This window comes from Alosa sapidissima, chromosome 2, assembly GCF_018492685.1.
Source record: "Alosa sapidissima isolate fAloSap1 chromosome 2, fAloSap1.pri, whole genome shotgun sequence".
NCBI lineage: Eukaryota > Metazoa > Chordata > Actinopteri > Clupeiformes > Clupeidae > Alosa > Alosa sapidissima.
In genome coordinates this window covers 23,707,495-23,732,786 of record NC_055958.1, presented here as the reverse complement: position 1 = coordinate 23,732,786, position 25,292 = coordinate 23,707,495, and the positions used below count along the sequence as shown (strand labels likewise).

The 25,292-nt window shown below is 40.9% G+C and overlaps 1 protein-coding gene across 3 annotated transcripts in view; it reads left to right on the top strand.

The window, feature by feature from the left end:
* The window catches only part of epha3 (eph receptor A3), an 80,044-nt gene that overhangs the window by 5,606 nt on the left and 49,146 nt on the right, over positions 1-25,292 (top strand). For all 3 annotated transcript variants that reach the window (XM_042079431.1, XM_042079442.1, XM_042079451.1), the window contains exons 2-3: positions 2,418-2,482; positions 8,190-8,850. In XM_042079431.1, coding sequence (XP_041935365.1) covers positions 2,418-2,482; positions 8,190-8,850 — 726 coding nt within the window. The remainder of the gene's footprint in view (positions 1-2,417; positions 2,483-8,189; positions 8,851-25,292) is intronic.

Below are 25,292 nucleotides of genomic sequence, written 5' to 3'. Positions count from 1 at the left end.
ATCAGTTGATCCAAAGATTTATGTATTTCTCAGTAAGGGTGAATGCATTGATGAAGGTCCTCTGTTTATCCAGCCAAGTCAGTGGGTTAGCTGAGCCAGCGATAGGGGAAGGTCCAGTGTACAGCATGAGGGATCAGCGTATAGTCTCCGAAACACGCTCCCCCGAATCCTCCTCTGCTTGTCTCCAGAATCTTTTGAAAATAATCTCCTGACCCTACTGTGAGTCTCACACTCACCCTTGAGACGCTTTTAATGAAGCCAGACCTCACTTGGTCTTCAGGCTCATGGACTCATGGACGCAGTTACCACACAAGTCTGCAGATTTTCATATCTTAATTCAGATAGAGATTTAATTAACTACCTGAGAGGATGAAGGTCATCAGAAACTGTGAATGGTGCCACATATCATGTGGGAGCAGAACAGCTTTGTCATATATATCGGTCTCCTGGTCATGTTTTTATTCAAATATTTTTTTTTAATTTCAAAGGGGATGATAAAAGACAACAAAATAATCAATTTTTTCGCAGTGATGACTCAACTCCTACATGTTTTTTTAAATGAGTGCAAAGTTTAGTTCCATTTCTCACTTTCGTTGATAGTTCGATCGTGGTGCTTTGTGTCAATGAAAGGAAAACAATGGCTGTTGGTGCAGGAATGATTTATCAGCAAGATTGATGCCCATGGGTTTGTCTGTGGTTGCGATTCTGGATTAGTGTGTCTCTCCCCTATTGATTTCCCTGTTTTACCCCATGTTATTTGTTCTCAGAGATGGGCATTGAGGTTGCTATTAATAATTGTACTTACCGTATAGAATTGTGCATCTGTGAGGGGAGCTGGGAAGGGTTACTAGTCGCGCTGTCCCCTCTGTGGCAAAAACTTTCAATGTTATTTCCTGCCTCTTACAGCTGGAGAATTTGCTTCACCAATATAGCCATCTAATTTTCTGCTCTCAAATTCCCCTGGTCGGCTCAATTTGAGACGTTTGCCCGGCTCATTGAGAAAGTTAAATTGGAACCAATGGAGCTGGATGTGAGCTGCTATTATCTGACAGAAGCAGATAGCTTTATTACAGTTAATAGAAATCAGTCTACTGTATATGCACTGCCAGCTGGCGGCTTCTCAGGTACAGCTCATTTTTCTGGGCAGATTTTGTTCTGGAGCTTGATTATGGTTTCCCCTATCCTGCATCTTGTCAAAAAAAAATGTGTAGACCACCACCATTTTTAAAGACAGTTTCCTATTCACGTCTTCGATATCACTTTTAGTACTAGTTTTAATGATTGTGTTTGTTAACATTTGTCAAATTACTAACATTACTAATTTATATCCTTTGATATATTGTAATTCCATTGCTTTCGCTATAGCTATATGTTTGTCATAGCACAAAGTTGAATAAGGGTGCAAGTTTGTATGCTTCACCTGTGTATTTTATATTTTTTTAAAATGCTATTCAGTTCTCTTCAAACACTTTCTTTTGGGTGGTGTCTGTATGGTGGCAGGTTGTTATCAGTGGGGTAGAGGCCAGTGGTCCACATGTCAGATGTGATTATGAGTTTACTGTACCCCCATTAAAGCCTTTGTTCTTTTCTCTGGCACAGAGAGTGTAGTCCAGCCAAGGCACAGATGCATGTTATATTCTTTGGCCTTTTAGACTGATAAATATTTGATATGTCATTAGTACACCCTCGTGTTTTCTTTCCAAATGGAAATTAAAATAGCATATTCTAAAAGGGACAGCCATTACTTAAGCTTTGGAGTTGCATTTTTAAGTCCCATTTTACATACATTCTCCTCATGTAGTTATGCTTGGATTCTGTACATACTTTCTTATTGAATTTGAAGCTCATACCTTATAAATACATGTTTTACATTTGATGTAATTGACCATCTCAAAAGTAAAACTGGTGTAGTCATTCAGTGGCTAATCAGCCCATTGCTGAAAAAGTATTGGTTTTCATTTAGATGACTCTTGTCATACAATGGGAACCGTTTGTGAATCCTTTGCCTTGTTTCAGATGCCTATCAGTGCAATAACACTTACAAAGGAGTCGATAGGACAGATATTGACATGAGAGACACCACCCACTGGTCAAGTTTAAAGCAGCACTGAAGCTGTGAAGAGGGAATAATGGGTTTCCCGTGTAGCGGACTCTTCACAACACTACACAATCACTGCCCCTTCCCTGATTCTGGGCTTTGATACGAGCCGATAGAGAATGAGCTGTTTCCACAAAGGGAAGAGCCATCCACTGTTTGTTTGATTTTGTGGAGTCATGGCAGTGTTGCAGCTGTGTAAATACCCAGTTGATCAGAACAGTACGACATCTCTTATGGGAGGGGTGGTGGGCTAATTGAGGCTAACAAGTAATGGAGACTCATTTGTCGGCCTTCTCTTCCTTCTCTTTCTTTTTTGCAGTGAACCTACTGGACTCTAAAGCAAGTCAAGGGGAACTGGGATGGATTTCCTACCCATCGCATGGAGTAAGTATTGACAAGAGGATTAATTCCCATTCTAAATGTCCTGGCCCTTATAAAATGATCAAGGTGATGATATAATGACATGGGGGCTGTTGATGATACTGTTTGTGCTGCAGAAGTCATTGTAAAAGAACCATTGCAGATCATGTAGTAGAAAAACAGAACCAAACAGCAGGGAAACAGCGAGAAATACTCCCCTAAGGCTTGTACAGTAACAAGTCTCTTGACTAATTTATCTTTGTTGTCAGAGACCCAAGGTCATAACTTCCGGTAATGACCATGTTTATTTGTTCAACAATGAAAGTACTGGCCTCCTGGGCTCCTCAAATTAAACCTTTTTCAAAACTTTATTAAGTGTTAAAATGACTTGTTGGCAGTTGCTGAAGGTAATCCAGTAATTCGTTCCATAAAGCTGCCAGACCTGGTTTCCCTTTGCTCTTTTTATAGTTGGCATTGTAAAATATAGAGGAAAGAAAAGGAGAGATGCAGAGAGAGAAAAACAGAAATAACTTTTTGGTTTGAACGTAATGGATAACACTTATATTTGCTTAAGTAGGCCTATGTCATAGACTGGTCGCTTGAATAGCCGTCACTGTCAGATAGCATGCAGCACGGAACCAAAGAAAAGTGAGTTCAACCTGAATGAAGAATCACATTAAGCCCAAAAGCAATGGCCTCGAAATGTCAAAAGACCCATTATTAAAGCTGTTAAAAGAGTGTGGGGATAATCAAGCACTCAAGGTGGATGGTGAATTTCCTACGGCTTTTTCCTAACTGATCTTAGACCAATATGAAACCGCATGCCCTCAAAAATGATTTCTAATAATGTAGCCGTACACTGCTGACACTAAGGGATGGCATCCCTGCCTTCTGCGGGTGTAAGCACAAATGGCTCCGGTTAAAGCAAATTAAGAGCTAAGCCCATCGGACGCTCCCTCAGTGTGCGTCCGCCTGCTCAGATAAACTGCAGCAAATATAAATCGGTCGTGTGCAGACAGCACTTTAAACACACCACCCTGTTTATTATGGCCTCCCCAAATTGCATCAGGGCTTCGGCCTGGGATTCATTACCTCCCCCAGCAACTGGATTACTGTGTGTTTGTTCCATGATTACCCATCGTCCGTCTAAACTATCGCATCAGCAGGCCTCTCCTGCCGCTGAGCTGGAGGTCCAAGTCATTTCCGTGAGCTGACGCTACTGCCTGAGTCTGAGAGGATGTAGATTGGGGGACTTGATTAGGAATTGCAGATTAGGATTTAGAAGCACTTCATCATAAGGATACATCAGGAATGCTAATGCAGCTGCCTCACCTGGATGACAATGTGCCAGGCCGGTTGTTTGTCTCAGGCTCTTGGCCTCCGCTATAGGCGCTTGCGTCCATTTCACATGATTGAATAGCAAGAAGAGAGACATTTTCCCTTGTGCACAGATCAAACTCAGCAGCGACAGGAACTCTGTAAGCTAATGTCATGCTGTAAGAAAAATGAGAAATGATTGAACACATTTGGCAGTGCGGAGTGGTAGATGATTTGACGTGAGCGTTGCCTCAATTCAAAGCCAAAAGAAATTCTTCTTTGTTCACTGGTTCTCAGGGCTTACTGTATAAAGAGAAAACTGTATTTCCTTTCAATTTTCTACAATGTTTGAAATACCGAAAAATTCTTTAATTTGTTGGAAGCAGTTAAAACTGGGTGTTCCAAAATAGCCAGTCTGAAGCTGAAGTTTAATACAGTGAGACAAATTAGACCGGGAACAGAAAATATCATATTCCTCTTTGTAATTATGCAGTACAATGATCATAGTTCTGGAGAGATGATTATTAAGTGTTTTACTTTCCAGAATGAAAACTGAAAAGTCTCCAACTGTACAAAAGTACAAAGAACCACCTCCGCCCACCCACCCATAATCAGAGATTAATGCCCAGTGTGCAAGTAGAGAGGTGAATAGAAGTTTGCCTGTGTGTTATGGTCGTGTGATGAAAAGCCATTGATGGATATGCTACAGTTGTCACTGACCCAGCACAGGAAATCTTATCTGTCTGTAGGACAGTCAGCAGACAGTCAAAAAAACTCCGGTTCATTCTGTCCCGAGCTTTTTTTACATTACATGAAATAATTAACCATTAATTAAAAATGAAAATAAAATGTACGAGCGGCCCTTTGTAGGCGATAATTGCCATAGCAACTTTCTAGTTTCGGGTCGGAAAAGAGCTGCTATGCTATAGGAATTCAGAGATCTTTTTCTACAGACTGCTGTCGGTGCATTCCCTCTATATTATATCAGAGTTATGTTCATACTTTGTTGCAAAAGACATCTATTTAGTTTGTGTACTACTGCGTTTCTCAACCAGATGGGGATCCCGAGAGCAAACCATGTTAAAGGTGCCTTTAAATACAACATTAATATTGGACATATGTTTGGAACATATAGGTAACTAATATGCAAGAAAAATAAAAAATAAAACCAAAAATATTACTGTCAAAACAGCATAGTATAAATCTGGAGTTTAGCTATGTGAAGTTGGGTCACTTGAGACCTGAACTTTGACCTTGTTCACAGGTGTGACCCCAGTTCTCCCTGACTTCTGTTCTCAGTGTCTGAATGTCGTTATATATCAATTAGGGTGAGGGTGAACTTGGCCAAGGGTTCAGACTCGCTTGTTTCTAGGGGGGACCTCCAAGCCGTCCACTTGCCAGTATGACTCCTTCTCTGTGTGCCTATACATGCATGCCTGTTAGAGAATACTCCTCTAGCGCCCTTGGTGAATAGAGAGATACATAATAGAGTCCCATGAACCAGATCCATAATTAACTCTGACCTCAATGATATAAACATTTCCAACAAGATTAGATGTAGTGTAACTGGTGGTGTATGCATATTGCATATATGTATCCTGGAGTTGCACATGTGACACCAGCAAAAAGGCCACAGTAAATGTCAGTCCTTTTTAACTAACACAGTGCAATTGTAATATGAGAGAGGGGTGGATTATAATTTTATTACATATCTCTGTGAAACATAAGCTCTCCTTGACTTTGTCCAGCAGTACCAGGGAATCTATTAGTTGAAAGTATTTACCATTTGGCCAGTCTTCACAGTGAGAGTACGCAGGGGGTTGGTCAACCAGGCTCTGGCCAAATGTGCCAACTGCTGATTTCAATGTTGTTCTACTCTGTGTGTTGCTTAAAGAGGCTTACAATTGTAAAATATTATTTAAACAAAATGCTTCAACTCAGTCTTTCAAGTGTTAAATTGCAGAATAGACAACATATTTTTGTGTAGATACAGTGCCCAATTCTGGTTCCACTGTTTCAAGACTGTGTCAGTGGTCTTTGAAAAATGTTGAGGTGACATGAAAAATCAGGAGAACTAGTACCATATGAAGCAAAGCTTTTTTTTCCACGGGTGTAAAGGTGGAGGGATGGGACTGTGCCATAATGATGTCATCTATGGCACAGGACAACTCATGAAATACTCTAGTCTCCAGTGTAAGGCCCATACATCTATATATGACATTTCATTTATTTTGGCAATAGTGGTTTAAGTACAGTCACTCACTGCAATATGATCATGTACTGCTGCTAGTGCACCTGGATTTCATTTGCGACATCAGCTACTCTTGAAAACCAAGCTGGCAAGTACCTAATATTATGACAGTAATGTAGACAAATCATCACATATATTTTGACATGTATTTTCCAATATGGAAAAATAACTCATGCACATAAGCAAATTTACATTACTACTTAATTTGGACAACATACCAGACTTTACGCTTCATGTGAACTTGAGTCATACTTGATATTAGTATTGGGTCATTGTGGCCTTAAGCCCTTACAAAGTGGGTTAGGAGTCGGTACCAAAATACAATCCTACTGACACTAATTAGGCTTCCATGTGGATCTCTGCTGCAGATAAAATGAATACCTGGCTCCATACTGGATAATCAGCGTAGGAATGTGGTGAATATTCCTTCCAACAAAATAATAGAGGTCACTGAAATGGATAAGGCCTGCCTGAGCTCAAATCTAGTTTTTAAAGAATTGTGTATGAAAGTGAGTGATTAAAGGCAGGGACACAACCAATATGAAATCCCACGGCCTTTGAATCATTTGCTCCTCGGACTCCTTGGAGCCCTAACATATTTCCCCTGGTCTGCCAATGATGATAATTGCATTTTTCCACATTTATACAGTAGAGAATGAAAGCCCATAGCTGTAAAGACATGATAATAAAAAAACAGAACAAAAAAAATTCAAAGCAAACACATTTCTGAGAGAAAATCACATAGTACTGTTCTCTTTCTTGGGTGTTTCATTTATGAAGGCCACAACTAAAGTATAAATACAGCCATTCTTCAGTCTGGGGGCACACTTGCCCCGTGTGGTAATGAACATCTCACAGCCACTTAAGAGGGACTGTTTCACTCAACTAAAGGCTTTTATAAACTATGGGGTGAGGGGGAGCCAGACGCTTTCTCTATCATTGTAATAGAAAACACAGACGCTCAGTTCATCATTTATAACAGCTTTGTATACGTTAAGCCTGAAAGCTTCATGATTCTGGTCATGGTACAATGTGACTTGGACACAGTGTATGACAATCCACTCTGCCGTCACACTATCATAACTCAAGCTCCTCTTACAGTAGAGACATTTTTGTGTGGTGCACCTCATTTATTTTATAGAACATTAATTAACGATGGCTGACCAAAGGAAAATTAATTTGAATCAATTGATTTCTATGAAATGTGTTCTACTTAAAATGAATCTACTTTTTGCATTTTTCTTTTGAAATATATACTTTGTATACATTCAAATATTTTTTTACATGTGAAAGTGTGTAGGACTACAAATAAATTCAACACACAACAGTTATAATGGAAGGTGAATGACATTTAAAGTACTCAAATATTAAGGAAAAACAGATAAGGTCTTGGTTAGGGAATATTGATATGGCAATATATTAGATTTGTGATATGTTATCGATACACTGGCACCAAATATCAACATTTTTACTAAAATATTAAATTCTACAATTCATATTCTAAACAGACTCATCCACCAATATATTGAGTATTGCAGAATTGCTTTATCTTGATATTATTGTTATTGTGGGCAAAGACAGATTCATGAGTTACTCAGTAACTCTGTGATTCCCACTCCTAGTCTTGATAGATAAGGATGTACCTTACAGAACCAACCAATTAGAAAGGTGGGAATAAGATGTTAAGTCTGTTACACTTGTGAAATTTCCCTTTCACCTTGTTTGCTTTAGTGTAGGTCATAAGTTATTTCCCTTTAATTCTCAAAACATTATAGCTAAATGTTTCTTCTGTATGAGATACTTTGGTATGGAAGTTTGGTATGGACCAGTTCACAGTTTCTAATATAATGCACACATGCATTTTTGTGAGATCTTTTTCTTACAAAATGCTTTGCCTGTCTCTTAATGGTACACTTAACCCTTAAAGGAGTACCGTCACACTGGTGTGACGGGAATGTTGAGAAATGAACGTTCTAAAGAATATCTGGGTTCATTGAATTCAACATAGAATTTTAGAACCTTCAATTGTTGCGGAACTTAGAACGTTCAAAAACCTACACCTTTAAGGGTTAAGCACACTGCAGTGAAGTTCTACTTCATTTTTCAGTATGTTGTGAGTCATGTGGATTCACATATCTGCTCTTCTCTTTCTCTTTTTCTCAGTGGGAAGAGATCAGTGGTGTGGATGAGCACTATACACCAATACGCACTTTCCAAGTATGCAACGTCATGGAGTACAGCCAAAACAACTGGTTGAGGACCAATTGGATCCCACGCAACTCTGCCCAAAAAATCTATGTGGAGCTCAAGTTCACCCTCAGAGATTGCAACAGCATCCCAATGGTCCTTGGGACCTGCAAAGAAACCTTCAACCTCCATTATCTGGAGACGGATGAGGATCAAGGATCCAAATTCAGGGAACACCAGTTTTCCAAGATTGACACTATTGCAGCTGACGAGAGCTTCACACAGATGGACTTAGGAGATCGCATCCTCAAACTCAACACTGAGGTGCGCGAAGTGGGGCCGGTCACCAAGAAAGGCTTTTATTTGGCCTTTCAGGATGTGGGGGCTTGTGTTGCACTTGTTTCGGTGCGTGTGTACTTTAAAAAATGCCCTTTCACAGTGCGAAATCTCGCTATGTTCCCTGACACCGTGCCCATGGACTCCCAGTCATTAGTGGAGGTAAGGGGCTCGTGTGTGAACAACTCGCGAGAGGAGGACCCACCCAAAATGTACTGCAGCACAGAGGGGGAGTGGTTGGTGCCCATTGGGAAATGTCTGTGTAACACTGGCTTCGAAGATCGTGGGGCAGCCTGTCAAGGTATTGACATAGTGTTTGTAGTCTCTCTCTCTCTCTCTCTCTCTCTCTTTGTCTGTATGTCTGACTGTCTCTCTCTGTCTTTCTCTCTCTCACACACACACACACACACACACATGCACACATACCCACTCTGTTTCTCTCTCATTTTTTCCGTTTTTGTTTACCTACAATAACTTGCTCTTAGTTTTTCTTACATTATTTAATTGTCCTTCTATCTTGCCATTTCTCTTTCATTGCCTGTAACTCTCTCAGTCTTCCTGCTCTCTCTGTCTCTTTCTATTTGAATTGCTATTTGCTCTGTTTCTCCCCACATTTCATTTCACAGATCATTTTCTCCTTTTTATCAGCATCATGTTCTGGCACTATCCTTCATATGAGAAGTAAATGTGCAGCACAATTTCTCCTTTATGTGATGTTGTTGATTTCCATCTTTATTATCCATTCAATATGAGAAACTTTTCAGACATAGTAGATGTCATGTTAAATTGGTGCTTAATTTCAAGTCCAACACTCCTCAAATCTGACTCTTTTAGTTAAAAAAATCGTACCGGAAAATAATGACTATAGTTTGTGTAGTTGTCTGTGTGTACTGGTGTGTATGATGGGCAGCCAATGGCAGAGTATGAGTTATAACTCTTTTTGCCAAATAAGACTTTGAGTCTATTACTTTGTATCTGCGTTGGGCTACTGTTCTTTTGGAAGCTTGACAAGGTAGCTGTTTCAACAATCCAACAATCTGGGATTCAGCTTTGCGTGCTCTGTGTCTGTTTGCCAAAATAGCTTGACTTTCTGAATGTATTTTTGCCCCTTGTGCTTTTGAGAATAATGTAAAAACAAAAATGTAAAATTCTGTGTTAGGACCAGTTGATATCTTTGCTGTTTATGTTTGTGTAGTTTGTGAGTGAAATATTTTTTTAACTCTTATGTGTGTGTTAGTGTGTGTGTGTGTGTGTGTGTGTGTGTGTGTGTGTCTGTGTCGGTCTGTCCATCTGAGGTTATGAGAGAAGTAGAGGAGTGCTTCAGAGCACTGATAATAAATTGGCTGGCAGCTGGCTTTCAGGGAGCCTGGCCTCAGCCTGTGGTATTATTTGAGCTAAGCCATCTCCCAAGGGAGCTCACCACAGCTCATAAAGTGTTCAATGTCCCCCCACTCCGCTCTGACTTGCGGAAGAGATGTTTGGGGATTTTAGAATGTTGTATTGAGTTCTGAAGAACATTTTCTGGATGTGAACGTATTTCTGATTGGCGTCAGCCCTTCACTGTGAATAGAAATGCCTTACATTAAGGTTAGCTGTGGAATTGAATATGCTGAACAGCTGCAATAATGGCTGGTTTGGATCAGTATGAAACTAAATGCTGTGTTAATAACAATAACCATATATTTGGTTCAATTCACTTCTATTGGGCTCTTAGTGGTTGAGTAGGTAGTATGAGGAGCTGGAGGAGCAAATTCCCTAAAGCATTGAATAGTGTATTACAGACATGTGCGGGTAACTGGGTGAACGCAGGTGACTCATAGAGAGACCTCAGACATGGAGAATGAGTGAGAGTAAGATGATGGTCACTGACTGTTGCGATGGACTTTCAAATAGTTGCAAACTAATTGAATATGCACGTCTGACGGAAGTAAATAAGCTGTTGTGGGAATCATGTCCACTTGAGAGGATAGCATGCATGAAGAAAGCCCTTGTTTGATACACTGAAATTATTCTTTCCAAAAGCACACAATGCTGTGTATGCACTTTAAAGAACATACATTTACCAAGGTGCATGTTTATATCAGAGCAACTTTACATAAGAGATGTGTCATTTTTGCCCTTTCCCCTCTAACAGTATGAGTAGTAAAATGTGACTTCAGCCAAAAGTGTCTTTCACTGAAACTGAATACAAATGCTGGTGCCTGGAGCCTGACCATACATTTCAAACAGCTCTGCATGGTCATGCATTTTTCCAGACATAGCTTTTTTCATTGTGTGGTTTGGCTTGAAACAAACAGGATTGTTGCCGCTGAAGGTGACTGACTTGCGCAATTTATCAATCCAAATTGAGAGCTGTGGCATATTTGGCATCTGTACTTGCAAAAGCAAGTCTTTGTTTTAAGTTCACAGTAATGATATGGAACGGAATGAGTCAGACACGCTGAATAACTGATTGATTGAAAGACTGATTCTATCAGGGAGGTAGAGCGTGGCACCATCATTAAGATTGCCCTGTCAGTAAGATGACTGAGACAAACTGCCGAAAGACACATCAGCTTTAGATTTGCGTAGCATCACTTGTGTTAGCATGTTTGTGTAGAGTTGTGTGAAAGTTTGGACGTATTTGACAATCTCTTATTAGTTTCGGGGCAGGCTAATGGAGGCTAATAAGGGCTTGTGTTACCAGCACAGGACAGCTGCACCTTCACTTCCAAAGCCTGCAAGTGCATAAAGAAAGGGCTTGTCTGGGATATCTTTCTGCAGCCTCGCTGTGTTAACAGATTGATCGCTGCAGTGGAGATTAAGACATTCAGAGGCATTCAGAGGTGTGCTTCACAAACCCACTTTTGTCACTCTGGTTGTTAATCTATGTCTTGGTTGGCTGTGACACTGCTGGGTTGGGAGGCTGAGTGCCTCTTGTGAATATTTCATAGAGCAGAGACACATACTGTTTCCTGCTTGATACTGTCAGCGTGTATGCACTATGTGAGCCTAAATTACTCATACTGTCTGTGTGAAGACTTATGTTTGGTGTATGGAAGAGTAGCTTAAATTCTCACCATTTGTAGGCTATGGAAGGTGAAAAGCAGCAGCAGATCATGACACCACTTTGCATTTCTTTGCTTTGCTTTGCTTTGCTTTGCTTTTACAGCTTTGCAGTCTTTGAAGAAAAGTCTCTCTCTGTTGGTGTACGCTCGAGTGTGTGTATTTTTGTGTGTGTGTATTTGTGTTTATACAAACTAATTATATTCTTGGGTAAAACTTACCAACAGAATGAATGTTCCAGTGTGGAAACATATGCTCTGTGTTACAAGGCCGATAAAACATGGAATGTCTCATTATGTGTAGACATGCTCAGTTTAGAGCTTTAGAGCGCGTAGGAAACCCAATAAAGACAAAAGATACCCATAGATAAATTGAAGGTCACATTAATTAGGCCCTTCTGCTTCAGGAAAGATGTTAGAATCAGGAGGAGGTAAGTCTTAACTGGATTTTATATTCGCCAATGTTTCCAGCAGGAGACCTACTAAGGCGGCACAACAAGTACAGAATTCACCTTTCGTTGTTCTTGAACCCTCCATTCTCCCCAGCTTTCACGCCAACTGTGTGTTTAACACTAGTGCTCACAATGAAAACTCTTGGCTCAAATAAAGGCTTTATCTATCATCGTAACAGAATGAAGCAGGTGAACTATCTGCAATCTGTGTGAAATTCCTTAAACCATAATTTGATCTTAACACAACAAATAAAAAAGCCTAAACGGGCCGGATGTCTGTCTGTTTGCTGGCCTTCCCATGTTCACAGCTGCCACAGATCTCCTTTGAGAGCGGCAATGGTTTACATTCCTGCAGGATTTACCAGGATATACAATCCGTGCGCCTGCTATCCCTGATTAGTTATCAGATCTTATTAATGCCAATGAAGAAAGTGCAATGGGTCAGTTTAACAAGCCACTAAATACTTTTGGTATGAAAACGGCTGGACTGAAGGTTGAGTGTGATACAGAATGACACTGAGAATTTGTGTTTTCAGAGACATTTGAGTACTGATAGGCTAATATGACGCCTCTACTTGTGGCAGCAGCCGTAACTATCCAGGTTTAGTGTCCACATTTGCATCTGCTACTCTCTGTGAGTTGAGCTGCTGATGGTTTTTGCTTTGATGATGCTTTGTCCAGTGGAAAAATGCAGCAAAAAATACAGCTCTTTTCTATTTGAGGAGAAGGAGTGCATCAGAGAGTGTCAATTATTTTGAAAACGTTTGTCCGTTCTTTTCTTGCTTTGGAAAACATGTTTGAGATAATAAATATGGACTTAGTTCTGTAGCGTGCGGGCTCCGCAGGGTGGGGGGTGTTTGCGTGCAGTGGTTTGTTTGAGGCTGCACAGGACCGCTAATTAATTTCCGTACTCTTGATTGCCAAGGCTGTAGCTCCCTTAAGAATGCAGAGTTAGGTTAGTGTGTGCTCAACACAGCAGACACAATTAACAGATTATGTCTGTGTTGTGTTGCATCTATGGAAAGCAATGCAATTTCCATACGCCATTTGGGTCTGCTTTTGAGGTGGCTTCAATGTTATGGAAGAATATTAGACTTAAAACTTTTGTACGTGTGTATCACGTTTTGAAACTGTAGAAATTATTTGTAACTGTAAAAATGATCTGTACAAGTAATTGTCAATATCACAAATATGCCCTACACTTACAAATCTATTCTACGGGTACGGATCGGTTTTACAGCTACAAATCATATTACAGTTAAACATATTTTACCATTACAAATATATTCTGCAATTACAAATCAATATTCTACGTACAAAAAGTTGTCCTACAGTTACAAATTGTTTCTGCAGGTGCACAGACTTTTGCACCACATTAAGAAGCGTCTCATATGGGTCATTCCACGTCAGTTCAACCAGGGCCCACGCACTTAGGTCTCAAAAAATTCTGAAAAAATTACCAGGTGTACCTATGTTACCCAGGAGACACACTGCAAAATTACTCCTATGTAAGATCAATACTTTCCAAGATACAGCCAGTTTTACAGGGGGAGGGGGGTGTCGATTTTGTTCGACCTCTTTTTTTGTCAAAGTTCACAAGCCCACAGCACAAGAACTAAACCATGTAGGAGGCTCAAATTTTGCATGCTGGTACATAAATAGGAATAGTATGTAGCAAAATCGTCACGTTTGGTCTGGATAATCCTGCATGGTCATAGCTGTCCCTCAAAGTTGATACAAATTTTATTGGAGTTTTTGGCTGGGCTCTGTTTAAGCCTTCAGAAGACATATTTGTACTCAACATAGGCTCGTCTTATGCAAATCTTTTTTTTTTATTTTCCACCCTGAACATGGGCAAAATGCCCCATTGACATTAATATGTTTTATATAGAGTCACCACACTGCCACCTGTGGTTGTATAGAGTAACCTGTGGTAGCTCTATACAAAACATATTGATGTCAATGGTGCATTTTGCCCATATTCAGGGTGTTGTGAAAAAGAAAGATTTGCATAAGACAAGTCAAATTGGTGTTTTTAAAAAGAAAAGATCATGGAGAATAAAGAAAAAAATATTTTAAAAATCTTTGTATATTCCCACAAGGTGTTTGGGTGCTCTGAAAATGAGAACCAAAATGAATTTTTAGACTTGTAAAGTCTGCTGTTCAGACCCTGAAGGAATTTATTTTCTGTTCATTGTTTTTTGTGAGAGTGTTTCTACTTATCTCAGTAAGGAAAATAAATCAAGAGCCTATGTTGAGTACAAATATGTCTTCTGAAGGCTTAAACAGAGCCCAGCCAAAAACTCCAATAAAATTTGTATCAACTTTGAGGGACAGCTATGACCATGCAGGATTATCCAGACCAAACGTGACGATTTTGCTACATACTATTCCTATTTATGTACCAGCATGCAAAATTTGAGCCTCCTACATGGTTTAGTTCTTGCGCTGTGGGCTTGTGAACTTTGATAAAAAAAGAGGCCGAACAAAATCGACACCCCCCTCCCCCTGTAAAACTGGCTGTATCTTGGAAAGTATTTATCTTACATAGGAGTAATTTTGCAGTGTGTCTCCTGGGTAACATAGGTACACCTGGTAATTTTTTCAGAATTTTTTGAGACCTAAGTGCGTGGGCCCTGGTTGAATTGACGTGGAATTACACATATGTATTGTGTGTGTGTGTATCAGGATTTGTAATTGTAAAATGATTTGTGATTTCACAAAAAATAACACAAACGATTTTAAGTATTACTCATGTGTCCTTCACTTACAAATATATTCCACAGTTACTAAACCTTCCACAGTTGTTGTCTTTCAATTACGAAACTATTCTGCCATTACAAATCTCTGCCGCTCGCACAAGTATTTTCTGCAAGTGTACGAATACTTTTGAGACTGTTCTGGCACTTCCTGTTGAATAGCCGATAGCGATGCCCAGGTTTGGCTAGCCAATCAGGAATCTAAGTTCTCTAACCAATCACAGAGCCAGGAGTGTGTACCAAAGTGGGTGGGTTGTGTTGGTGGTGTGTTGTGCTTGTGCTGTGCACATAAACTCCATGATGGTCTCAACTCTAAAGAGAATCTGTGATGCTGTCATGATGACAAACTTCTCTCCATTGATCTGTTAACTTAGCTCGCTCTCGCATCTCAAGCGTACAATAACCATCCACATCATATTGTGTTGTTTTCCAGGCGAAATTATGTCCATTTTTCTCCCAATAGCTGGCCTCATGCAATGTGGACCTTGGTATAAACTAGCAAAATAACCTAGCTATCAACGTATAAACGTAAACGCCATAGGCTAGTGACCTAAGCTTAACAAACTAAGAATTCTCTGTCATGACAATCCATAGCACAATTTAAGTTTTCCGGAGCAAGTAGGCATATGGTCTTAATTTTCTCTCGCAACAGCTGGCCACTCGCGGCATAGACTAATATATACTTACCTTATAATTAGCTAACTATGCTAGTTTTCGACACATACACGACATGGACATACTTTTGCCATACTTTTGGAAGAAAGCAGTGACAAGTAGCCTTACGGCTCCTACACACAGTTGCGTGCGTTGCAGTGCTGGAGACGCATCCCATTCACTTTACATCATGTCATCCGTTGCCAAACTGAATTGTGGGTCCGTTGTGTCGCGTTTCTCCCGTAGCTCGCGTTGAGCTGTTGCTGCACCGACAGATGGCACCGGCCAATCAAGCCAATCGACGGACGGCACTAACCAATCAAATTACGGTAATACTTCAAGTCTCCAGAACAGTGCCAGAACAGTCTCAAAAGTATCCGTATACTTGTAGAAAATACTTGTGCAGCGGCAGAGATTCGTAATGGCAGAATAGCTTTGTAATTCAAAGACAAGCAACTGTGGAAGGTTTAGTACCTGTGGAATATATTTGTAAGTGAAGGACATATGAGTAATACTTAAAATCGTTTGTGTTATTTTTTTGTTAAATCACAAATTAGTTTTACAGTTACAAATATTGATGCACACACACACAATACATATGAGACACTTCTCATCCCTAAGGTGGTGCAAAAGTCTGTGCACTTGCAGAAAAGATTTGTAACTGTAGGACAACTTTTTGGGCGTAGAATATTGACTTGTAATTGTAGAATATGTTTTTAATGGTAAAATATTTTTAACTGTAGGATGATTTGTAGCTGTAAAACTGATCTGTACCTGTAGAATAGATTTGTAGGGCATATTTGTCATTTTGACAATTACTTGTACAGATAATTTTTACAGTTACAAATAATTTCTAAAAAAAACGTGATACACACGTACAAAACTTTCGAGTCTAATATTCTTCCATACAATGTTTTATCATTCTGTATGATTAAGCGTGATGACTAGATGAGGATGGTAAGAGGTCTTGCGTGACTCTGTCAGATCACATGCTGCGTGCTCTCTGTTCATCTCTGCCCCAATGTCTCTGTGGTTTACTCTATACTCTCATGCACACATTTACTGACCATTCATAATACTCCACGTCTATGGCCCTATCTACACACTGCACACTGAATGAGTACTGAGCCTGTTGCCCACAAGACAACATTTTTTGGGCTTAAAAATGCACATTTTTGAAAACAAGTTCCAGAGTGGGGATCTTTTAAAACACAAGGTGAAAAGGGAACTTTTTTGAAACCGATGATGACACCACCCAAACTTTATCCAATCAAGTTTCATTCTCAAACCACATTTTGCTGATGTTGAAAGCAAAACTATTTATGGGATTTATCTTGTCAATATTTTGGTGGTAATTACTTGAGGGCAGCTTAGGTTATACAAGAAATATGATTTTAAAATGTCCCAGTTGGCAACAGTGTTTTCTCTCGTTTTTGCATGTGGATGCGGATGAGCTCTCAAATCCATGTGGACTTGACTCATTAGGTCCCTCAGACCATAGCAACTGTTTGGTCTGTCTGGAGCAACAAGATATTCGAGTCATCTGTGTCTCTGTGAGAAAGGAATGGAGAATAAATGTGGGATTCTCCGGTTTTATGAGTACAATTAGTACAATTAGTGTTGCAATCCTATCTAAAGTGTGAAAGACTGAGGAGTGGCTGTACTAACAGGTTAGTGCCCTTTTCAGGCGTTATGTCTTCACAATATATGCAGTCTGCCTGATGCTGGAGCTCAGAGCTGCAGTTTGCCTTTCCAAGTGATATATTACACACCTCTGACTTGTGCGCATCCAAGGGAGGCTTGTGGGAAAAGTGTGAGTTTGTACAGTATGTATGAATGAACACTGCAAGTGACAGAGCACATCTGCTTTGTGCTGAAAATGTTCCACCTGAGAACAGACTTTATTCCTGTTGTAATTAAAGCAGGGAGATTGGTGCAGAGGAGAAACTTCCACTATAATCAGTTGAAGCTGAAGTGAGTTGAAAGGTAGTTTTTTGTACAATGGTGTAGTGTACGTCTCATGTAGCAGTGTGAAATATATTTCCCAGAAACATACTGCTCACTTTATGTGACAAAACTCCCCTGCCTCACCTGTTTGTTTGTACGACCAAAAGCTCAAGTTCTTTTTAAGAACAGCTCTGAAGAGCATGTCCTTGATGTCTTCCCCTTTTGGAACAAGAGGCCAGTGTGTTGCAGTGTGCCATCATTTACAATGACAGTGTGTCTGACCCACTAAAGGAGCAAGAGAGGAAGGAGGGATAGGAAAAAAGGAAGAGAAAAGACGTCGCTTCAGAAGTTACCCGCTTTTAATGCAGACACTGCATAGAGCTGGATAGGAGTTTTCTGTAAGCTCTCTGATGTTGCCTCTCAGTCTTACTCTTCCTCTCTTCCTCTCTCCCTCTCTCCTTCTCTCCCTCTCTCCTCTCTTCCTCTTTAAGCCTCCCTCTGTCATAGCCAGTCTCCACTGACCCATGAGTGTTGTGTTGGCTGGCATTTAGCCCCAATCAGTGAGGAGACATAGCGAGGGTGAGGGAGGGTTTGTGTGCCGTGGCTGAGTACAGCCACCATTCTTGGGCTTGATTCATCTCTTAGTCACTGCACTCTCACATGCAATTTCCAGTCTGTTGGAGTCCTCTTACTGTTAGTCACGAAGGGGTCCGTGTCCTGAGGATCTGACACCAGGGATATTTTGACTTTGCATCTCTGTGTGTGGAAAGTGTTCGACGCCTTTTTTAGGACAAAGTGGCCACTCACCTCTCATCTTGCTGGCTTTGTTCTTGAGAGCACTGTAATTGTCAAGTTTGCTCTGGGGCTTTCATGCTGGAATTACTGTTCATAAACTGGGGTCAGGTCCCAGATGGAAGCCATTAGAGTAGCACTGACTCACTGCATTTGGTTTTTCTATCAAATGAAATGTGCGGACACTCGCTCCTTGTGTATTTTCTCTTGGCATTTTCCACCAAATATTTGACCCCAAAGCATTTTCCATCATAAAGTCAAAGACCTGACATTTTCCACTGACAGATTACAATGAATGAACATCTCTGAGGTTATTTCTTTCTAGTCTTGCATCATAACAAAACCACAAATGATTGGTCTGAATGGTCATGTTAGCTACATTGCATGGTCTAACTAAGTTTCTGCAAAATGGATTAAAGTTCAGAATCAGTGTAGATTCCTCATCCATGGCAGATGAATTACCTGTAATTTATGAAATATGGTTGTATAAAACATATTAGAGAACCTCTTTATATGGGCATTGTTCTGCTTTTTCTGCTTTGAATGGTGGTGGCTATTGCCAGGGTCAGTCATGTGATTGGGTTGTTCACTATCTCATCCTAGGAGACACATGACTCCAGTCGGCCGATAAATTCAAGCTTATTTGATTTTATTGGGCGACTTGAAATCCACAGGGGTTGCGGAAATTGCGAATCTTGTTCCCTTTCACATCAAAGATTGTTGGCACGATATGATTGGCTGATTCGCTCCAGTTGTTCAAAACAATCGAGCTAGTGATCAAGGTTAGGATTTTGTGATTCCTCTGTAGCAATAATGGGAGTCTGTAAGGGAAAAGTCATAGTCCAGTGTAGTCTTGCTTTTATGCGCCACTCTTTTCTACATGTGTTTTTACCCCAGTAGACACCCACATGTATTTAACTTTTTAAAATCTCATCGTTCTACTTAGTATAGCAAATTAAAAGAAATGGGAGAAACCCTGAAAGCATTCAGAATCAGTTGTGGGAAAGAAGCAGTCTAAATAACACTGAGTTAACAAGCACTGCATTTGAATTGAGGTGCCACTCCCAAAATTCTGACCAAAGAATTAATTGCTACAATACACAAACGTAACCAAACAATATGCAGACAACACAAGCGTTTCTGCCTTTCCAAGCGATTCTCAAGCACTGGGTCTTTTGAAGAGCCAAAAGCTGTTTGCTTTCTCTTTCTCTATAAACTCACCTTCCAAAGTGGGCAGGAGGGGAGAAAGCGATTCAGAGAGAGAGAGAGAGTTTTCTAACTTCAAAGATGGTAACCACAGGCAGAGGAATGCAGGCCCCAGTGTCCAGATGCAGGCCGTATAGGGGCTGTTTATTTGGGATGGACCCCCGACGGCGGATGGGACACCCAGCCAGGGGGGTGTGTGACTGTGATGGATGAGCGTGTTGCTGGGTTGACAGCAGGACAAGGCCTCACTGACAGCCTGTGTTCCAGCGCTCACTCAGGCTGTGCTGGCCCCTCTCTCGCACCACGCAGCCAGGGGGAAAACGCCTCATTCACAAGGGCACGCACAAAAGAGGCCTCTCTTGCCCATGGACGTCTGCTTTCCAAACTCATATTTTAGTTTTGACAGGACAGATATTAACTGGCTTGGCATTCAGAGTTGTGTGTTTGTTTGTGTGGTTGGTTATGAAGGAAAGGATGTTTAGCTATGTTTATAGTTCAGTGATATGATGTTTGTGTGTGTTGTGTGTGTTTGGCTGCAAAAATAATAAACAAACATCTATGAGTTCTTCCCATGTGACTTTTCACTTTGTCAGTTGTAAACCATGTTCATGCAGATGGTAGGCCAATGTTATAAGACAATTCTCTGAATTGTAGTGCAACCATAGGACTGCTCCTTCTTAAGATAGTTACTATTTTAAAACAATACGAGTGCCTTCTGGAATCTGCCGGTGAGAGCCGGATCTGCCTCCCTCAGATTTGCTCTGGGGCAGACAGAGCTGGAGTCCTTGACCTTGCCTTTTGAAGTTCCTGGTGGATTTTGTTGTTTGTCTCTTCCATCTTAATGATGGCAGTAGGTGGGGAGCCCTTAACATCTCAGCTGGGATTTGTTGTCAGCGCGCCTCCCCAGACAGCTCTGTCGATTCGGTCAGATCATTACCTCCGGGCAGAGGAGAGGACAGATTTAATGCTTGCTGCGGCACAAGCCTCTCCTCGACTCCAGTTATCTTCTAATGTTCAGTCACATTCACTTTAATGTCCATTTACCATGACATACAGTTAGCTATAACCTGCTATCTCCCCTGAAATGACTTCCATCAAATAATCAGCTCCATTAGGCTCTTCTTTTAACATCCCTGTGTCAGTGAAGAAGAAATCCTTAACACAAGGCTGCTTATTGCTTCATTGCTTCTCTATATAGCTTGTTTTTGGCTTGGTTTGTCTATGTGAATGTGAATGAGTGGAGACTCTGTATGTGGTGTTTGTGAGGCAGTGTCCCAGGGGCCATCGCCAGCGCTGGTTCCTTGCGTGGCCCTCATGGGAGAGCCCTCAGTGTCCATGTGATAGAGTGGACATGCTGTGCACTGTCCCACTGCTGAGTTTTCAGCTCCAGAAAGGAATTGCTCAAAATAGTTTCTTTTCCTGGCACTGCATGCTGGAGGAATGGTTGGGTGGGGTCACTTTGTTTTTGCTTCTGTAGTTTGTTTTGCGGGAACTCTTTTGTTCTCCCTGACACCTGAAGTAAAACATGTAATTAATCACCTAATGTAATATTAGTGTACAATGTGTCATTTCTGTCATTTCTGAAGTTTTACAATTACGTATATGTCACACAGAATATTTCTCATAATATCCACCTAGAGATGTCTTTAAATCAATGGAAACATCTTTACTGTGTCCTACTCCTGACTCTTCCTCACTGTTCTGTGACAGTGACAGTCACTGTACATTTCCTACACCAACGGCAAGAACGAGTTGGAAACTGTGTGCTAACATCCCTCTGCAATGTAAACAGACACGCTGGCCTATGCTCTCTGAGCCTGTGTGGCCCTCAGAATCAGGATGTTGGAGAGACCTTTAGCGTTTCCATGACCCCTCTGAGGGAAGTCTGTGTCTCCCTGTCTGACAGCACAATGTTGTCAAATACCACTCGTGCCAAATCCCAGCAAAAAGGGGCTTCAGAGCAGACTCAGCAGTGACAAGAGAAAATGTCACTGTCAAGAGGAATGCAGGGAGATGCCTCAGGGCCCGAAAAAGTGGGAAGAAATGTTTTTGCTTTTGTCTTTGGTATCTGGGGAGAGAGAATGAGAAAGATATGGGGGAGAGAACAGTCAGAAGGAGAAGGATGTTGCCACCAAAAGCTCTAAAAGAGGAGTATATCAGGAATGTTCATGCATCATTTCAGGTTGGCTGCCGTTTCTGCACCCTCAGTTTATTAAAGTGTTTCAAGCTCCAGTGCTCTCACACTGTTCTCTAAAGCTTTTTAGAGAGCTCTCCACCTTGACTGCCAAGCAGGACAGTGAATATTCCAGATCATCAGTGCATGGAGGCTGCAATAGCAACTCAGACAAATACTATGATCGCTGTGTGTGTTTGTGTGTGTGTGTGTGTGTGTGTGTGTGTGTGTGTGTGTGTGTGTGTGTGTGTGTGTGTGTGTGTGTGTGAGAGAGAGAGAGAGATGTAAGGTGTCTGTGGTGTATCTGGATGATAGATACAGTTTTTGAATCTGAGCCTAACCTCTTCAGTGTGTTTCCTGAAAAGGTTTTAGTGTCGATTCTATCAGGAGCTGAGGATGTTTCCCGATAGCCTTGGAGCCATTGTTGTTGGTTTTCTTTTTATTCACATCAGGGAACGGATGTTGTAATCTCTCCACTGTTTGGCCCACATGGATTGAGAAGTGCGGTGCATGTCTGCTCTTTTGACGTTTCTGTCACATACAGAGCGGGGGACAAAAGGAGCAACCTTTAAAGGCTCGGGGGTGTCTCAGATGAGCGATGACCTTTAAGACAGACACTGCTGAGGAGAAGTGTCTTTTAAAACACATGTGCTCAGCGTTTAAGAGCACCGAGAAAAATCTACAGCACAGGGAAGAGTCCAGCAAGATTAATTCACCCATCAAATACAATTGACTTGGGAATGCTTTTCCAGCTTGCCCCTACTTATTAATTTTCAATATTTGTCCTGTTAAAAATCTGCCTCTGAGGTATTTATCAGAGTGAATGAGACTGAATCTATGCCAAGGACAGTAATTAGGTTTAAAGGGATAATGATCTCCCTTTCAGTTTCCCATGGCTGGTATTTGCAAGGGAGGGGTGTTAGGGGATGATACAGGCATACCCTATGTTTAAGGAAAGCCAGTTTCATTAGACTGGCGTACGCATTCCCCTCCAGGGCACGGTGCCATGCTTTTTTTTTTGTCAAAGTTTCTCTGACTGATACATCTCAAATTAAAATGACTTACAAGTGGTATTTATCTTGTGTAATGTAATCGATTAGCTCAAACATGCAATTATATGCCGATCAGCTCTGGTGCTGTAGCTCAGTGTTGGGAGTGCTTGCCAAAGCCAAGACTTCTTTGGGAGTCTTTCTTCTCCACACAATTAAAGCTCAAAGACCCTGCGTATTTATTGTTACATCCTGAGAGAGTGTGCTACGCCAAAGAAAAGGCTCTCCCAGAAAACAGCAGTAAAACTATGACATCAGATCCTCCCATACACTCTCACATGAAGAGCCACTTGGACAGCTTATCCTGTACATGGACATACACTGTGTGTGTGTGTGTGTGTGTGTGTGTGTGTGTGTGTGTGTGTGTGTGTGTGTCTCACCCATCTTGTAGACTTACACTGTTTAATAAGCTTCCTATTAGGTCACTGCTTTGTAACGAAAAACAAATCAGCCCTAAAGGATCTTGTTAATCCTTTTGGGGGGAGAGCAGTGCATCATCAGAACAGTATAAAAAAATATCCATGACATGTTTTTGATAAAATTCGCCCCAAGAGAGGTTTTACCTAAAGTAAGTGTTGACCTTTTGAACGTCCTGGGTGACAGATGAAGCTCCCCTCTTGAAGTTACATAAAATACTGATGTATTATCCCAACGGAACAGTACGGAACGGTACGGAACGGTACGGTACTTGAAAGCCTCCTTTATTATAGGTATTCTTCTTCTCCATACTCTACCGACCCGTTTTAAAACACCCACTATTCAGAAATAATTCTGGGATAGAATAATTGGGGTGGTTGGTATTGATGAGTTGCCATGTCTAATGAGAGCACAGCAATTAATGCATTGATTTACATTTAAATAGATAGAAGGGAAAGGTTAGCGCTTACTCAGTGTCATTTGCATGTAGTTACCATGCAGATGCCTGTCAAATGGATACTGTGTTTGATAGCACTGCATGTAATTAGAGGGGAAATAAGGTGTTAATCAGAATCATACATTAAACATTCAGCTAAAGTCACTTTGATGGTCCGCGGGATCTAGTCTGTTCGAATTGCATGGGGCTGTCTGCATTTATGTGTGTAAATATTACCATGAATAGAACATGGTTTTTGGCAGCGCGGTAGCCTGGCTAGCCCCAGACTTTCTTTTCAAATCTCAACTGAGATTGAGAATGGTTCTGGGGACCCTTCACTCATGTCCGATTTCCATGGGGCATAACCAGCAAAGAAATTAAACTTATACTGGTACATTCCACTTTTACCCAGTCTTTACGGAAGCATAATAAATGCATCTTTCGTGTAAACAAAGATTTTCAAAGCAGTTTTTTTTTCCAGTTCCAAAGAAAAAACACGTCCATTATGTATAACACTGATTCCATCAGCGCATTCATTGGTTGTGTTCAACAGTGCTGCTAACTGTACTCTTCTGTCTGTCATCATAGAAAGCCACGTCATGCAGGATAAGCAGCTGTGTGGTTGGTTCCTGGGTTTTTGGTGATTCGGAAATCGGTTTCAATGGGATGGTCTCCAGACACACCTGCAGAGCTAATTCAAATGTGCTAACTGCTAACTCTGGTTAATGTGTCAATGTCTTATGAGTGGAGCGCTCTGGGTTGCACTCTGTGCATGTGAAATGCGCTATACAAATAAACTGACTTGACTTGACTTGACTTGACTTACTTGACTTGGTTAACACTAACTCTAACTCTGGTGTGTGTGCGCGCACACATGCTGGTAGGTTTGTGCATTGAGAGAGTGTTAAAATATGTAGATAATAAAATATAGAACAACATATACTGACCCATAATTCCTGTCAGGATGATTTGTTTCTGAGCGGTAACCTATGCTTCTTTGCTGTTCACATGCACATGTAGATCTACTTAGTTGTACATAGCATGAGCTAAACTACACAGGAAGACAGTCTGAGTGATTAGGCAAATGTAGCTATAGACTAATAAGGCCAGGTATGGGGTGGTGTTTCTCGCACGCGCACATTGTTGGACGGTGGGAGTTAGAAGTTTGAATTTAGAAGTTACAACCAGCCTGTTGGTACATGTCTTTATTGTTTTTTCATGGGTAAATGGTTAATTATGAACTTCCCCAGTGCATTTTGCAACTCTTTATGGAAACATTTTGCACATTTTGAACATTTGAACATTTGAACATTTTGCAACTCTTTATGGAAAAGTGCTTACAAAAGACCACTGGTAATTATTACAACACAGTGAAGCAAGAGAGCATCAGAAAATTGTCTCCAGGTGTCTGAAGAATTGGCACTCTTATTGCTCATCATTTTAATTGGCCTAATTATGATTGCTGTAGTTTAGATGGCATTTAGTATAAATCAATGCCCAGGGAGGCCCGGAAATATATCATTCCAACTGGCTGAGAGCTGTTCCAAAACTAACATTTTTAGTAAGTGAGATTCATGGCAATAAATAGATATCATTTATCATTATTGCATCCTCTCACGCCAAAGGACACGCTAGCTCAGCCATCTCACTCCAAAGATCTATTTATGGTGCTGGAAGAGCCAATTAAAAAGCTCATCATCATCATTCACATGAGTGTTGTAGTGCAATAGTGCTTTAATAGAGTGAAGAGTGCAGACCGGGAGTGCTGGACTCACAGGGAGACCTGGGGCCCTGCCTGCATTCTGACATGCTTT